The sequence below is a fragment of the Vigna radiata genome, unplaced genomic scaffold (genome assembly GCF_000741045.1).
Source record: "Vigna radiata var. radiata cultivar VC1973A unplaced genomic scaffold, Vradiata_ver6 scaffold_215, whole genome shotgun sequence".
Classification (NCBI taxonomy): Eukaryota; Viridiplantae; Streptophyta; class Magnoliopsida; order Fabales; family Fabaceae; genus Vigna; species Vigna radiata.
In genome coordinates this window covers 233681-251597 of record NW_014541783.1, presented here as the reverse complement: position 1 = coordinate 251597, position 17917 = coordinate 233681, and the positions used below count along the sequence as shown (strand labels likewise).

At 34.1% G+C, this 17917-nt stretch overlaps 1 protein-coding gene across 2 annotated transcripts; it reads left to right on the top strand.

The window, feature by feature from the left end:
- The first annotated feature begins 5372 nt into the window (after positions 1 to 5372).
- Positions 5373 to 17917, top strand: LOC106778185 (exocyst complex component SEC10b). 2 transcript variants are annotated; one of them, XM_014666122.2, is made up of 25 exons: positions 5373 to 5713; positions 5804 to 6043; positions 6122 to 6196; positions 6618 to 6719; positions 6866 to 6916; positions 6993 to 7098; positions 7180 to 7299; positions 8198 to 8289; positions 9667 to 9835; positions 9912 to 9988; positions 10090 to 10188; positions 10283 to 10373; positions 10878 to 10963; positions 13650 to 13823; positions 14200 to 14253; positions 14350 to 14478; positions 14584 to 14676; positions 14757 to 14903; positions 15101 to 15198; positions 15709 to 15793; positions 16120 to 16178; positions 16508 to 16606; positions 16691 to 16774; positions 17413 to 17521; positions 17630 to 17917. In XM_014666122.2, exons 1-24 carry the CDS (start codon positions 5621 to 5623, stop codon positions 17480 to 17482), a joined length of 2493 nt encoding a protein of 830 aa, XP_014521608.1. In that variant the 5' UTR covers positions 5373 to 5620; the 3' UTR covers positions 17483 to 17521; positions 17630 to 17917. The 2 variants fall into 2 exon arrangements, with proteins under 2 accessions (XP_014521608.1, XP_014521607.1); XM_014666121.2 differs by having other exon boundaries at positions 17413 to 17917.

The window sequence follows — 17917 nt, the reverse complement described above, 5'->3', positions numbered from 1 at the left end:
TACAAACTTTTCATACATTTTTATATTCATGCAAATAATCTCTTCTTCTTAAAGTACAACCCATAATTTAAATCAAGAAGTCTAAAGTTATGTAATTATTTAAAGATGGATTCGAGATATATTCTATTATCTAAACCAAATATAAAGTTATATACTTATTTAAAGATTTAAAGATAAATTTCGAAAAGAGTGACTGAATGAATTTAAAGATATATTATGTTATTGTTTTTTTATGAAAGATTTGAAAATAAAAATGAATGTGTTTGAATATAAAATTTATGAATAATTTGACTAATATAATAAATGAAAAATTAAGTTTTGATAAATAAAAAATTTATAATTACAAAACTATCCTTGAAATATAATATTATAAATTGAAATTAAAGTAATTGGAATATAATTAAACAAAGAGTACCACCATGAACAAAACTCCCAACCTAATGACTTGCTTTGGTTGTGCGCAAGGACTAGTCAATTTGACCACATTCTCCCACCAAACATGTACTCACCCTTCAGAAAATTCAAGGATAAAAATGTTAATTATAGTCAAAGATTATCAATATTATATTATAGTTAACATCGAAAACTATTTTATAAGTACAATTATTTTAATAGAAAAAAAGTTATAGTACTTTATCTTTATTTAAAACTAATTATCACGCACTTTTTAATATTAAAAAATTGTCTCTTCAAGATTATTTGTATCGATATTGTGTAAGTACTAACATCCACCAAAATGACATGGTTCACCAACCACCGCATAGTTTCTGCAACACAAACGAAGCATTTTAAAACACATTCAGTAGCATTGGAATCGATTCCATGCGGAGAAGAACCGATTCGTGTCAACTCATCAGAACCGGTTACAACTTCCCAGAACCGATTCCTCAACATTCCAACTCCACGCAGGCCTGCATTCCCCCAAAGCGTCTCTTGTACGTCACCTCCGTCGCATGGGTTATACACCGTCAGCTGCCATAGTCGGTCACAACAGTAAATCAGCACAAAAGAACACAGCATTAAATCTGGTGTTTCCTCTGTTGCCTCATTTTGATTTTCAATTTTCATGGCGATGACTAGGAAAAAAAATTAAGAAGCTTTTTAGCCTTTCATCTTTCTGTCTGCCTAAATTAAACAAGTTGGGTGGCAAACAGCTGCAAAAGCTGCTACTACTTTCTTAGAAAAACTAAACATGAAAGAAAAAGCTGAAGTGTGCTTCTGATGCAAGCTTCATCATATGCTTAAATGCCATATCAATAATTGCAGTACCCAACAGCTTCCCTTGCACCTTTTCGGGAGTGATGGAAGTAATGTTTTTTCAGTGGGGCGTGTGTCAAGCATGCCTTAACAAGGAAAGAACCAGGTGTAAAAACCCAACTGCTTTAGCTGTGCCTAAAATTTTGGTTGAATCCTATCATGTACTACTATATCACCTTCAGATGTAAGTTTTCATCAACAATAGTTTATCTGACTCATCAAAATCAAACTAGGTTCTAAAAAGATGTTTAATCAAATTCTGGACCAAACCTTTTAGCTAACTTCAAAACAGTGAAAGCTTTTTTGATACAATGTTTGGTTGGATCTACAGTGTTTGAAGAAAATCATTGTGAAAGGAACCATAATATACACTCTTTATAGGTGAAAGATTGAATTTTTTTTGTTACAGATGCACCAAATAATTCTGTAAATACACATTATCACCACGTGGCTGATCACATGACCTCTCTGAACTTTCTGTCCCCTTTTTTCTGTTTTTCACCAAATCCCAAGGCTAGCACAGTACAACACACATCAGTTACAGCACGTGATCCCAATGGCATCAAATCCCAAATTTCAGATTTTTACCATTTCATTTTCAATCTGTACCAGAAAGAAGTACATGAACACTGATTAACTCGCACCCCTTTGATTTGTAGACTCTCATTTCCTGCTAGGAACCTCAACTACGATGAAGGGTTGGTCCTTGGTACTGGCAACTCTTGCTTTCGTACTGTTGCTGCTGTCATCATCATCAGAGGCCAAAGCTGAGGTTACCTCTTTGCCACTCAGAGTGAGGTCACCGTCTCATCATTCTCGGGATCAGAGAAAAGATCTTTCAAAGCAGGTGAAATCATGCTTCCGAGCAATTCCCCCAAGTAATTCAAATCCAACCCAAAACAAGTAACTCATACGGTCGCATGCACTTCCATAGCCATATCAGAACTAGCACTGTCTTATTTTTAGTTTTAGTTTTTCGTTGTTCTAATAAATTTACAGAGAAAACTGTCGGAGATCAATTGCCAATGATTATATGTTTGCTTAGTACTTTTACAATCTTTGTTAGTCAAGCTTGTTCAATTATGTGACATAGTGATATATACTTAAATCTATTCCCTTTGTTTTCTCTCTTCTCTGTATCATGTAACTTATCGATGAACAGAAGCTCCAAACAAGTTAATATTTTGCAGGAAGGTGTGTTTTAGTAGACATTTTCTTGATTGTTTATTTGCCAAAGTTATTGAAAACAAATTGTTCAGATGTTAAATTATGAGGGTTCCCGAAACACGACAGTGATACTGAAAATTACACTGATGTTCGATTCTTCCTCAAAATCTCATGAAGCAGTGTGTTTGGAAATGATTTGGGAAAGTAGATGATCACGTTACAAAGTTCACAATCATCGGCATGTTTGGTTATGCATTAATGAGTCGTGCTTTATCAACAATTTAACGTCAAATCTAATCAATGATGCAGAAACTTATGTTATTTGCTTTTGTGTGGTGGAGGTGGTAATGCAGCTGCTAAACATGCTATGCTATAGATAGATGGGTTGGAACCGAAAGGAAAAAAATTATGATGTCTGTTTCATTGTTCCTTTTTGTATAAACAGGATCTCTGTATTAGTTAGCTAAACTTGATTTTTTTATTTTAGGTAAATTGGGTATCTTTGTGCATCACTCGATACATAATATTACTTTATGATTTTAGGTAAATAATGGATACATAATATTACTTTTTTTCCCGTGGATCCTCCCTTTTCCATGTTGAACGGCTCTTTCCAAGACGATCATTCAGGTTGAACAGTTCTAGACCGAACAGTTCTTCAGTCGACCACTAGGCTTACAATCCTGGCCGATTACATGGTTCTGACCAATCATTCAGGTCGATCATCAAAGCCGACCGTCTAGGCCGAACGACTTTTCTTAGGTCGAACAGTTCTTCTTAGGCCGATCACCAGGCCAACAACCTTGGCCGATCATGTGATTAGATTATGAATGACAATAGTTCATTAAAGCTCCTAATGGAGGTTAAGACATGATTGAACCGTCATCAGGTTCACGAAAAGTAAAAGTCCATTACAACTAATATAAAGGTCTCAGGTATGACTTTCAGATTATGCACACCACATGCATCGCTTATAGTGATAACCGTTCGATCATTTTTACTTACTTGAACGTCAGAGTGCCTTTGATAGGTACCCGACTTGGAGAAGGAGGAGGGAGAATGAACAACTTGTAGTAAGAGAGAGACTAAGGTAATCATCCGACCTTCAACAAGTTCAACCAGTCTTCAAAGTCTGGTCTTTGAGACAATGAGGAAGGTCCGCTTGGTCGTCAACCTTCATCATTTTAAGTAATGTTCGTCCACTTTGAGCTACGTCCGTTCGCTTTGAGTCACACCCGTCCGATTTTTAAGATAACTTAGAATATTTTAAGAGACTTCCAAATCCCATCGAAACGCTTCTTTTTTTTAAACTAGTTCCAAAAGTAAATAATAATTCAGTAAGTTGAGATGATGAAAAATCACTTAATTAATTATATTGAATCATCAATTACTTACATTATACCAAATTATTTAAAGTGAAAATTCATTATTCTACCATATAGATAGATAGGTCTATAACCATTGATCGATAAATTATATTTAGAGAATATTATAGTTAAATTGGTCAAATGGTATACGCATGAAGTAAAGTCGATTGATTAAAGAAATGATCCTTTTATTCAAGATAAAAACATATTTAAACAATATTGAATCATAATTTCACTTATACTAATTAAAGGTTCCCTAAAAACATATAAATAATAAAGAGATAACGTAAAACTAAAAGGACTAAAGAAAAACAAGGAAGATTAAATTGTGAAACCTCAACCCTCCGAAATGAAACAAAATCATTTTATAGTTTAATTTTAAATAATTGAAGCTCTAAAATTACAGTTAGATTAATAGCTCAGATAATTGAAACTGTTTATTTTTCTTTTATTCATTTTTTTCCAATTCGCAAAGAGAAAACAAAAAGAAATGTTTCTAATTATTTTAATCGTAGAAAGTATTAAAACTAAAACACGTTTGCATGAAGAAAGGGGAAGGAAAACAAAAGTCAAAGTACAAAATGGAAGTACTCATCCACATGTTTACAAATATTAAAATGATTAAAAACATGCCGACAAATAAATTTAAGGAAAAAAAAATACATGATAAACAGATTAAAAGTTATAGAAAAGTTGTTGAAAATATATTTATGTGTTATAAAATTAAATATTTTAGATTAGTAAAACTATAATTAGATCAATTACTAATTTATTTATATTATAAGCGAAAAAATGTGCTTTTCCAAAATTATACTTAAAAAAGCTTGACAAAGATTCTAAGAAAGTTTGATAAATTTGAACAATGTAAAAAATATGAAAATTTTATTTATATTTTAAGCTTTCAAAAATGGTAAAATATATATTTTTTAAAATATAATCTTTGAAGAAGAGGTGAGACTTTTAAACATTATTAATTTGGATAAAATGTGTTTATGAATTATATTTTATAATATAATTTGGTTATGAATTAATTTTTTAATTTTATTATTTATGGAATAATCTATATAGAGATAAATATTTTATATCTATTTATTTTTTTAAAAATAATTCAATTTAATTAATAAAAAATAATTCAATTCAATTAGTCTGATCTAATTTTCTATTTAGTTCAAATAAATTATTTTTTAATTCAATCGTTTTTAATAATTGTATTTTCTAAAGTTTATTTGTCCACTTCTAATTGTCACATTATTGTTAGAAATCAATAAAAAAATAAAACAAACAAAAGCAATGTACTAAAGAAAAACCAAGAGAGGGAGATGAACTTCATACTTTACTTTGATCTAATCTACATTGGCAGAATTCCAAAAAGGAGGATTATCAATTCTTTTGAATTCCAAAAATATTTATTTATCATAAATTTGAATAATATAAAATAAATATTTGTGTAAAATGAAGTACCATTTCACATATTATAGAAAAATAGTGAGGGTTAGAAAAGTGATAAAAAGAAAAATAAAAGTTTTTAAACATGGAAAAATTGAATATTCAATTAAAATAGTAGAATTTTATTTTTTAACAATTTTCTGCCGTTGCGATATTCCATCCAGCTTCCTTCCACCGTGTTGGTTGTCGCTCCTTCGTCATCGATCGATCCATTCCAACGTGTCCCTCCACTCAGAGGGTTTTCACTTTTCCAGTTACACTTTCAAACAAAAAAAACTCCATAACATAACGATACAACCGAAGAAGAAGAAGATCGCATTTCCCAATCTCCTATCACAGTTTCGCCAAATCGAAGCACATTGACTCGCTCCACTTCCTTCGTCATGAGAGAGCCTAGAGATGAAGCCAGCAAGCCCTCCAAAAACTCATCGTCGGGTACCTCCTTCCCTCTCATTCTCGACATCGAAGATTTCAAGGTACGTTCGCTGATTCAGCTTAAAGAGAATTTCGGTTTCGATGATTGAAAGAACGTGTTGTTGATCTGGATGCTGCTGTTTCTGTGTTAGGGAGACTTCTCGTTTGACGAGTTGTTCGGGAACCTCGTGGGCGAGCTTCTTCCGGCGTTCAAATCGGAGGATGCGGAAGGGGACGGCGGTGATTCCCAGGCGAACGGGCATCGCCGAGTGCCGTCCGATGCGGCCAAGTACTCCTCGCAGGTAGTTGCGAGTCCGTTGTTCCCTGAGGTTGAGAAGCTCTTGTCGCTGTTCAAGGATTCTTGCAAGGAGCTGCTTGAGCTTCGTAAACAGGTTTTCCTTCCTCTATCGATTAGTAGCCTTTTTTATTTTGAGGTTTTGATTTTATTGTTGTTGTGTTTTGGTTGGAAGATTGATGGGAGACTCTACAATCTTAAGAAAGAAGTCTCAGTTCAAGACTCTAAGCATCGAAAGACACTTTCTGAGGTGAGTCTTGAATATACTTGGTTTGTGTTATGCGAAAATTTGCAATTGTCGCTGCAGAGCATTAGAATCAATGGGTGTGAGGTTGTTGTAGCTTAATTGGTATTCTAGAGTTTGAGCCTTAGTTATTTTGGTTGCATTAAATATTTGGAGGAAGAACTTTTTCGCTTATAGTAATCCTATTAAACATGGTCTCAAACCACCAAAAAAAATTGCAATAATTTTGTACTGTAAAAGTTCCGTGGGGGTATATATTATTTCCCTTACCCTAGTGATTTTTTCTTTTGAAAATTACATTTGTTAGTTCTAATTTTGCCTTTTTTTAGAATGAAGATCTTTTATACCCTGCTATCTAACAAGGCTGGAGTGATCTGTTAGGATGCGAATGTTTAATTTTTGTGCTTTTTTTTTATTTCCTTTTCAGCTAGAGAAAGGTGTGGATGGATTGTTTGATAGCTTTGCCAGGTTAGATTCGCGAATTTCAAGTGTTGGCCAGACAGCTGCAAAGATAGGTGATCATCTCCAGGTAGAGAGTTCTTTCATGGTCCAACTATGTTTGATAGAATGGATTGAAGTCTCACATTTGTTTGTATTATTATGTTTATTGGTAGGTCAATTCCTCCTTTGTCTTTGAAATATAATCTCATTTATAGTACTGTTTTATTTTTTCAGAGTGCAGATGCTCAGCGAGAAACCGCCAGTCAAACAATTGAGTTGATAAAAGTATTTCAGTTGGTTCATTTGGTTTCTATAATTGTTCACGTTAAGGAATTTTACCAATGGTTGATTTTTTCTGCAGTATTTAATGGAGTTCAACAGCAGCCCTGGTGATCTGATGGAGCTTTCACCTCTTTTTTCTGATGATAGCCGTGTTGCCGAGGCTGCTTCGATTGCCCAGAAATTACGTAAGAATTGAGATGCTTTTTCATTTCTATATTGCTTTAACCAAATTATGTCAATTCTATGCTAATACTGTCTATTTTCAGGATCATTTGCTGAAGAAGATATTGGAAGACATGGAATACCTGTCCCATCAACTATGGGAAATGCAACTGCTAGCAGAGGATTAGAAGTTGCAGTTGCTAATTTGCAGGAATACTGCAATGGTGAATTTTTTTTTTTTTTTTCTGAAAAACATGGACACGTTAGCTTATGAATATCACATGTTTCTGTCAAACAGAATAATTAAGATAATTATAGTTCTGCGCATTTCCTGTTAAAACTGCAATATCATAGTCCCTTTTTCTTCAAGAATATTGTGACTGACAAAGTACATTATTCAATCTAAGAATGTTGTAATCTGTGCGGTTGTCTGCTTTCTTCTGTTGCAGATAGAATGGTCAACATCCTTTAAAAGATTAAATACTATGTTTAGATTGAATTTCAAGACACAATTTTATTTATCGATGATGTTGACAGATTTCTGTATGTACGAAACAGCTTCTTCATCTAAGGCCTCTCTAATCAGGCTTAATTGTCATGTAACACCTTTTTATGATCTTCTGGCTTTTTTACTTTATTTGTTACTATGGTCATCTAGAATTCCAAATACTAAACAGTGTGGGGCTCATATTTAATTTTCCTTAGGCATTCCTGCCTTTTTGTGTTGGAATGGCAGGGTTCTAGATTTAAGCACATCTGCCTTTATCAAGTGTTATTATCTTTCTTCAATTTGGTGTGACCCAAATGTAAGCAAGATTGAGGATTTAAATTGCATGAAAATTTTGTTTACTACCTTTTTTTCATCTAATAAGAAGATCTGTAGCAAATGACTTAACCTTACCTTGAGGGACACAATTCAATACCAGCCCAATTCTACCTTTCCTCGTTACCAGGGTGCATGTTCAGAATTTTGCTTCTTGCCTTTTAGAATATAAGAACATGCTGATATTTTTGGATTAACTGATCTTACATAAGGTTACAACCAAAATATTTAGTGGCTGAAATTGCGTTCTGGGTTTCTTTAGTAATAAATGTTCGATAATATTTTCACCATTTCTGCAGAACTGGAGAATAGATTGCTCTCTCGGTTTGATGCAGCATCACAGAAAAGAGAATTGACCACCATGGCCGAGTGTGCCAAAATTTTGTCTCAGGTAAGAAAGTTTTGTTTACATAATGCCATCCCTTTCCTTTCCCCTATAATCCCTGTGTCAGTTTCCCATATTACTACCGCCATTATTCAGATAACTTGGATTGTTTCATTGGTAAAATCAAACCAAGAAAAGTTATGAATTGTTCATCATAGAAATAGTACCTGATATCATCGCTCTTTTATGTTCATGGGTTTTTGGAAGCCTTGTATTACCTTTTTATTTTATATAGTTTATGATTCTTAAGTTCCATAGTTGGATATCTCTTGTTTCACTTGTCAATATCAATTTCAGTCTAATAGCCACTACATCAAATGGAGTCTGTGCTTGCTTCCTGGTTTCCCATACCTTTGAGGATTTTCTTTTTGGTCATCGTTTGTCACTTTTTCTATCATCTCATTTTCATTGATACTTCCCTTTTCACCCCTCTCTCATTTGTCCATTGTTTAATTCCAGCACTAAGTAATAAAAACGTCTAGTTTTAAATTTGAGGGTAAAGGTGTATCGGTCTTCCTTTTGCTTAAATTGCATTGTACTTTGTGATTTTCTAGATGTTGTATAATTACAAATACTAAATGGAATTTAATGTTACTTTAGTGGGCCTGTCTGTAGAGCTGTCAAAATGGGTCACAACCTGTGAACCAACCTAGCCTATCATGGATTCGTGCCGGGTTGGGTTTGAAAAAATTGTATTTTTTATGCAGGTTAGATTTCAACCTGGCTCATGCGAGAGTGGTGGGCCGGGTTGACCTGCCTACTTAATTTTTTTTTTTATTAAAATTTAACTTTAATTTTATAAAAAAGTACTTGTTTTTTTTTTTTTTGCTTGAAGAAATTATTTAAGTTTTCTATTTTCAAAATTAATTAAACATCCATGTTGAGAGTGAAATTTGTTTAGATTTGAATTATAAACCGTTTGTATTTTTTTTTATTTAAAAAAATTGTAATTAAGTGAGCCATTGAACCAACCCGTGGTGGGTCGGACCGGATTCAAATTTTTCTGGCTCGCTAATAAATGAGCCGAGTTGGGTTAGCTCACTAAGTAACCAACCTGTGGTGGGCCGTGTCGGGTTAGGCCAGGTCGGGATAGGCCGGGTGACCCATTTTGACAGCTCTACCTGTGTGTTTATGAAATTGTATTTGAAATTTAACACATTCTAAAAAGAGTCCAAGCTTCAATTTATGATTATACAGTGCAGTTGTTTGAAGAATTGCTTTCAAATGTTTCTACTTTGTCTCTTATGCTTGCATTATATTTTGCTTACTTGCTTATAATGGAAATAAGTAAATTCACTGGTTGAGTGCATTACTTACATATTAAATATTGATGTTTTGGTGAACGAGTGCATCTATTTAGCTAAATTACCACTTGTAATGCAGTTCAACAGGGGTACAAGTGCCATGCAACATTATGTGGCAACACGGCCAATGTTTATTGATGTTGAAGTAATGAATGCAGACACTAAGCTGGTTCTAGGTGAACAGGGTGCTCAAGGGAGCCCTAATAATGTTGCTCGTGGGCTTTCCTCCTTGTACAAAGAAATCACAGGTTTGAAATATACTTTCTGCTGTTAGTAAAATAAGTTTTCCTGACAGAAGCAATGATTGGCAGTAGTTTTTTACAGATACTGTTCGAAAAGAGGCTGCAACAATCACAGCTGTATTCCCCACACCAAGTGAAGTTATGTCAATTTTAGTTCAGGTACCCAAAAACATGGTCTTCAACGAATATTGTGGCCTTGAAGTTGTATAGTTTATTTACTGTATTCACAGAAACCAATGCTTTCTTAATTCTTTATGCAGCGAGTTTTAGAGCAGCGGATCACTGCCCTTTTGGACAAACTGTTAGAGAAGCCATCTCTTGTTAATTTACCTTCCATGGAGGAAGGTGGGCTCCTATTAGTGAGTACAATTATCCAACTTCCTTCATTATTATCATCCAAGAGTCAGTTTAGACACAAGGCTGATGCCAATGTGATTTGATTTGAGGTTTCAGTATCTTCGAATGCTGGCAGTAGCATATGAAAAGACCCGAGAACTAGCAAGAGATCTACAAGCTGTAGGATGTGGTGACTTGGATGTTGAGGGTAATGAATTAACTCTAAATATGCCTGAATTTCTTAATTGATATCTGGTGAACTCGTCTTAAAATGGAATAATGGTTTGGAGCATAAATGCAAATGATACTAGAAGGACTCATGTTGTTTGTTTGTTAGATGTATTTTTTGACAATTACACATGGTTTTGTAATGAAACTTACATAATCTTAGTCATATAGTGGGCATGATCATTGAGAATGCTTTTCAATTGTACTTTCATAATATAAGTGTGAGATCTAGAAGTATAATTATTATATGACTATAATCTTACCTCATGGCAATTTTTGACTAGGACTTTTGACTTTTTTTAATTTTATGCACCTTACCCATCTTAGAAATATCTGGTAATGATATATATGCTTCATTCTTGTATTATTCATTTTATTCCCACTGATAAAGCAGTTTTTTAATAAATGCTACTCACATGTGCTTTGTTATGAATTTAGAATATTCAAAATGTTTATTAGGTGAGGAAGTTCTCTATTTATTCAGGTCTAACCGAGTCCCTATTTTCAAGCCACAAGGATGAATATCCTGAATATGAGCAGGCATCTCTTAGGCAATTATATAAAGTGAAGGTTTGTGATTGTTTTAATTCTTTCCCCTTACTCTTGTAATATGTGGAAAATGATTTTATTATGATTCAAAGAGTACAACAAGGATCACTATTTATAAAAACTAAGCTAGAATTATGGACTTCAAATCAGACCTGATTATTGCAAACAAGTACACCTTGACCAATCATTCCAAATAAAGAAGTAAATATAATTAAATGAAGAAAAAAATAATGCACGTACAGCATGCTTCATACTTTACAAGTTGCAAAACTTTGTAGGCTAGTTAATGGTTGTTTAGTGCTCATAGCTTGCTAGTAAGATCTTGGAGTGGCTGTGTGGGTAGCCATGTTCTTAGCACCTCTGCCAACTGACCTCCAAAGGGAATATATGTTGTCTCCTTGATGAAGAGCTGTCCTATTTCTACATGTTTTCTCATTGTTCTAAACCGAATTTTGGTTTTCATGTTGCAGAAAAGAAACTTCATAGGTACTTTATACTCAACTCCAAGGTTACCTACCAATCATAATTTCTATCAATAATAGTTCACATAGCCTCTAGGTCATCAAATATGATTTTTATTCATGGCATGAATCCATTGATCCTGTTATAAGGCTTCTTATACTGGTTTGGCGATCTTAATATAATAATGGCCGATATAAAACTCTAGTGTTTCATGCAAGGTGTTTAGTCAACATTAGACACGAACGGATACATAACGAAACATCTTTTTTCTTTTGTACTCACTTATATACTATAGTCTAGTCTTTTTTCTAGGCGATGTGAGTCTCTAACACACCTTGCCATGCTGAAGACTGGAAATCTCGAGCATGAGACTAAATATTTGTGGGTGGTTTGATAGTGAATAACACAGTAGGCTCAACAAATCTTACAAAGATAGGCTCTGACACCATATTAGGTAGTAGACTTTAAGCCTAATTCAATATCACCAAATTAACTTATAAGATAAGGTTTGCATCCACTTATACATAGTAATTTGATCTTATTTCTAGTTGATATGGAATCTCCAACAACATCATTGCCAACATAAATTTGGCAACTTTAGGGGATAAATTTACATTTGACTGCCCTAGGATCCAATATATAACAATCTGGAAGGCAACACAACCAAAGGCATAATGTGGAAGTCTTTCGAAATAGAAATAGAAGGGAAGTTGCATAATGGATTGGGGCTACACTATAGAGAACCTAAGTAGTTAGCATGTTTATTGGATAGGTGACAGTTGAAACAACTTCTCATCAATAACATTTTGTAATAGACATTTGAAATAGAAAATTCTTGATAACTTCAAGGGAAATGCAAATTTTTCTGTTTGAGTGACTCATTTTGCCATAGATATTGACATCTTAGTTTATGAATAATATGGTTTTGTTGCAGAGTTTATGAATAATATGATTCAGCTATTCTTTTCCATTATTTGAGCATAATTGATTAATTGATCTTCCAAACGGACTCTTAACCATGTAATAAAAGTTCAAGAATAGATGAAACACCTCCAAGAAATCTTTCATCAGTTGAATTCACGAAACCTGAATTTAGTCATTCACAAAAAGAACCAAACCATTTTGCATTAGAAATTATCGAAAATAGGAACTGGACCCCCAAACATTGGAATGAACAAGTTCTAAGACCCATCTTTTCTATTATTGTCAAAAATATTGTCAGATTGTTTTTTTGAAATAGATGTAAATCACAATTAAAAGACTCGATGTACTCTAAAGTAAACATACGAGGAACAATGCCTAAAGAGTAAGATTACCTGAACGAGGATGCATTAGACACCGACATTGAAGTCTAATTTGAGAAGCAACAATCTCATAACTTGTCTAGTGACACGGAGTGGACACATTCAGTTTGGCACTGCCTTTTTTTTCTACACATTGCATATGGTATAGCCTTCCCCATTTCTTATCAGTTCCACGTGTAGTCTATGACAAGATCTTGCATGACACAATAGGAAGGAAAAAATGCTACTGTTTACTACACATTTCAAATCTTGAGTAACTTTATATATTAGATCAAGATTAATTGTGGAGTGAAGGAGCTTGATGCACACTTTGTATGTAAAGGAGGGTTGTAGTTGAATGCTCTCACTTTCACCAATTGTGGGTATGACTAGTCTACACAATATGTAATGTGGTGATTATTTACAAGTACAACAGTTGCAGCTGTGATGCAAATGAATGCAAATAGGGAATCATGTGTTGTACACAATATGGGAAAATGTCCTTGAAATGTGATGTGGCTTCCACCGACGAGTCTCGTGATTCACTACGTTGCCGGTCTAAAAGTAGGTGGTGGGACAGTGGTTGAAAAACTTTTAGTGCAACGGAAGGTGCCACTTAGGAGCTGATGGCAGCAGTGAAGCCTGCCTAGGTTAGTCGCAATGACAGTGGAATCTATGATTTATGTGTCTATGAAGGAAAGTGAATATTATTTTATGATGATTCAAAGGTACAACACAATTCACCATTAGTACAACTTGAACTTAAAACTAAGCTAGAATTATGGACAAATCAACCCTGGTTACTACAAATAAGGAAATTCATACTGATTAATCCTAATAGAGGAATATATCCAATAAAATCTGTACAAAAAAAAAAAAAATAACGCAGACTAGTAATTTTACACATGTTACAACACTAATTGAATAGGATTGCAATGCATTTATGTCCCTAAAAAATGCAGGTGGAAGAATTGCGAGCCGAAAGTATGCAGATATCTGATTCATCTGGGTCAATTGGACGTGCAAAAGGAGCTTCAGTAGTTTGTTCTCAACAGCAAATATCTGTTACAGTTGTAACAGAGTTTGTGCGTTGGAATGAAGAAGCCATCTCAAGATGCAATCTATTTGCTTCCCAGGTAATTAGTTATTTGCCTTTTTTACAGGGCAGTGTAGTAGTTGCTTAGGGTAACTGTAGTAAGGATCCGCTGCCAGGTAAGTTTTGTTTAATTGGATCAACGAAGCATAATGTGAGGTTGTTCTTTATATGCTTATTTAAATTCATTTCTTGTTGGTAAACTAAACTTTTATATGGAGAAGTATAAAAATCAAAGAGCCTCGTTATACTCATACTAAATGTGATTTTTCTTTGTATTATAATTCATCAAAATATTTTGCAATAATTCATCATTCCATAATAATGTGTTTTTTGTTTGGCAGTTAAGCTCTGATAATTTGATATGAATTCAATATTTTAATCCTTTATATGAATAATTTGAAAGTGTTCTTTTACAGCCTGCAACACTTGCAAACAATGTAAAAGCGGTCTTTACTTGCCTGCTAGACCAAGTAAGTTAGTTTCACATTTTGTCAGCATTCAGATATTTGATACCTTTAGTGCATTGGAATTCATTATTCAGGGGTCATTTTCTGTGTATTTTACAGGTTAGTCAATATATAGCAGATGGGCTTGAACGGGCTAGAGACGGCCTGACAGAGGCAGCTAATTTGAGGGAAAGATTTGTGCTGGGTACAAGTGTTACCCGTAGAGTGGCCGCTGCAGCTGCATCTGCTGTAAATACATCATTGTTTTGCATGCTCTTTTTAAAGTATATATAGAAGCGGAAAATATAAGGTCATTTCACCAGACATATTTAAGATTAATTTGTTGATATGCAGGCAGAGGCTGCTGCTGCTGCTGGTGAAAGTAGTTTCAGATCTTTCATGATTGCTGTACAACGATCTGGAAGCAGTGTAGCTATTATTCAACAAGTACAATTTGAGCCTTGATTTTTAATTAATATTTTTAGCTATTAACAAATCCTATAACTGAAATGAGTAATTCTCTGCAGTATTTTTCTAATTCTATTTCTCGGCTTTTGCTCCCTGTTGATGGGGCACATGCGGCTGCTTGTGAGGAAATGGCTACAGCAATGTCAAGTGCAGAGGCAGCTGCTTATAAAGGATTGCAACAATGCATTGAAACTGTCATGGCTGAGGTTAGTTCTACCTATAACATTATGAGTGATAACCAATTGTCAACTGCATTAAACATAATGGCTACTCTCAATCTGCTTACTATCCATCCAATAGAAATGGGCTGGTTCTGGGTATTTCCTGTGTTTTCTCTTTTGCTGTTCAAGTTTGAATCATAACTCCTAAACTCTTTAATATTTCACTTTAAACCCCTTGACAGGTGGAGCGGTTGCTTTCAGCTGAACAAAAAGCTACAGATTATCGATCACCTGATGATGGAATGGCTCCTGACCACCGGGCAACTAGTGCCTGCACAAGGTGGATGTTTCTTGAAACTTGAACTGAAACTACTTAGTACTGATGATATTGACATTTTCTATAATTTAAATCTGTGTATGTGAACTAGGTTGTTTTTACTTTGTTTGAACATTTGAAGTTTTATGATTCATTCTTCATGTATATTTAGCAAGGTTTTACATACCTATGAATATGTGAAATTATGTAAAAATATAATTTATGTTAGTAAACAAGTATAATAATGGAGGAAAAGCCAAAGTATATCATTAGCACTGGTTCACTGGTAAGCTTCTGTATTTAATGGATTGATGAGACTGGTCAAAACATCAACTCTTGATCTCCCATGTTAATCTGCTAGGTTTTAAAAACACGCAAGGCTGTATAGATTCTAGACACTACTCTACAGATGTCAATGTTATTTGAGGGACCAAGTTTGCATCTTATTTGAAATAGATATCAGCATTTAATTTTTAGTTTATTTTCGAACTTTATATTCCTAACTAACAAGTATATTTTGGTCTCCTGTGTCAGAGTTGTTGCTTATCTTTCCCGTGTGCTGGAATCTGCATTTACTGCTCTAGAAGGCCTTAACAAACAAGCATTCCTGACTGAATTGGTACGATATGTTGTTTCTAATCATTAAATATGTTGATTTGATGACTTTGAATGAAGGAGTTGGCTGCTTGTACAGAGTCATTTAGGAGGACGATCTTCTCAAGGTTCTTGGATCTTAAACAAACTTTCATTGGTTGGATGTCTCTTTTCTTGTAGTTGACAGTGTCTATCATTTGTTTTCCAATGGGGGAAAGTGGTTCTTTTGATTGTTTACTTCCTTGTTTGTGATAGCTCAGTCCCTAATGAATGTTTACTGATGAAGAAGGATCCATATTATTGATTCATTTGTCCTACTTCCATTGAAAACATGATAAATTGTCATTTTAGGGGAATCGCCTGCACAAGGTGCTACTAAACCATTGGCAGAAGTATACTTTTAATCCAAGGTAATTGCCTGGGTCCTACATTCCTTATTTTCTCTAGCTTGTATATACATATTACCATAACAAGTACTGCTTTGATGTGGAAAAAAAATATACATAAGCTAATCACAAATTAATCCTTCTGAATTTTCTTTCTTCACCTATGTATTTATTATAATGGCTTTAAATATTTTCGTCATGCACATATACTGGTTTGCTTTAGGTTTTATGACAAGTCTTTTTGTCTCCGATTTCAAAATTTATGCTGACAGTAATTTATGAATTTTATATTTGTCACCAACTGGTTCTATAATATCCTGCTGATTGTTGTATACTAATGAATTGCTTTGCAGTGGGGGATTGCGACTGAAGCGTGACATTACTGAATATGGAGATTTTTTGCGTAGTTTCAATGCTCCTTCTGTTGATGAAAAGTTTGAATTGTTGGGCATGTAAGTTGAATGACACGCAATTTTTTTTTTCAAAATTTCCCCACCTCTCATTTTTACATACTAATTTCTGAGTGTTTTCTATAGACTGGCCAATGTATTTATTGTTGCTCCTGAGAGCCTTTCGACTTTGTTTGAGGGCACACCCAGCATACGGAAAGATGCACAAAGGTATAATAATTACATTGTATTTGTAAATAATGCAATGTTTTATGTTTTATTGTTGGCTGTTCTTATTATATTACCATCAGATCATTACAAAATGGCTAATAATGACATTTATATTAAAAATATATATCTTTTCCTGTTCGTGTTCAATTTCCTTGCACTCTTAAAAAGTTTCATGAAGTGTCTTTGGTGGGGTGAGAGTAATCCCCGATCAGGATTTAATTGTCCCTTCACACAAACATTTCATGCTTGACCATTGAATTCAAGCTTGGTTACTACTGAAGCCACCCTTTGTGGGTTGCTCTAAGTTAATTTGGTTATTTAAGACGACTATTAAGGATTCAAGTTATATAAGTGGATCAAATGGAAGATTATTCAATATAAAAAAGATAGAGGAAAATGTTAGGGAAAACTGTTAAAAGTTATATCTCTGTCTAAATGGTTTGACTAAAACTTTATTTTAGATAGTCTAATGAGGTTTACTGATTATGTAGTTTACACCACCTGTTAAGATAAGTCTCGGTGGTGGTGGTTATTAGTAAGCACCCCTTTCCAACACACAACATCGCAGTGAACAAATTAATCAATGTCGTTGCGTATGATTGGTGATGAAAATGTTCATTTATCTGCTATTGCAACAGATTTATTCAACTTCGGGATGACTACAAGGCTGCCAAGCTTGCGTCCAAACTGAGTTCCTTGTTTTCTTAACAGAAGTGAGCTTGTGATCTGATATCTTAAAATCTGTGGGTATGACTGCATTCACCTGTTTCTTGGCTATATGCACTAACGCTTGAACTGAATTCATTGGTGCTGTCAGTAGAGTGATTTAACAATTTGTTCTACACAAAATCATAGGAGGTTATTCAGAGGCTGTTTTAGTAGAATGAATGTTCTTTCTTGCTGAATATTTGGAGGCACGAATAGGAAGGTAAACCAGGTAGATTTGTATTTTATTTTTTATGCATAGGTTTCCTTTGTGAATGTAGTTGTATTTTTCTTTTTCTGTATGCGGAGTTTTTTGATTTTGGTGCTAAGTGGACCCGGCTTAGACCGAGTAAATATAGTGAATACTTGGACTCGTCGTGTAAATTATTTTTTTATGGAATGCAACGTATCATTATGGCGGTACGTGCCATCTGATAA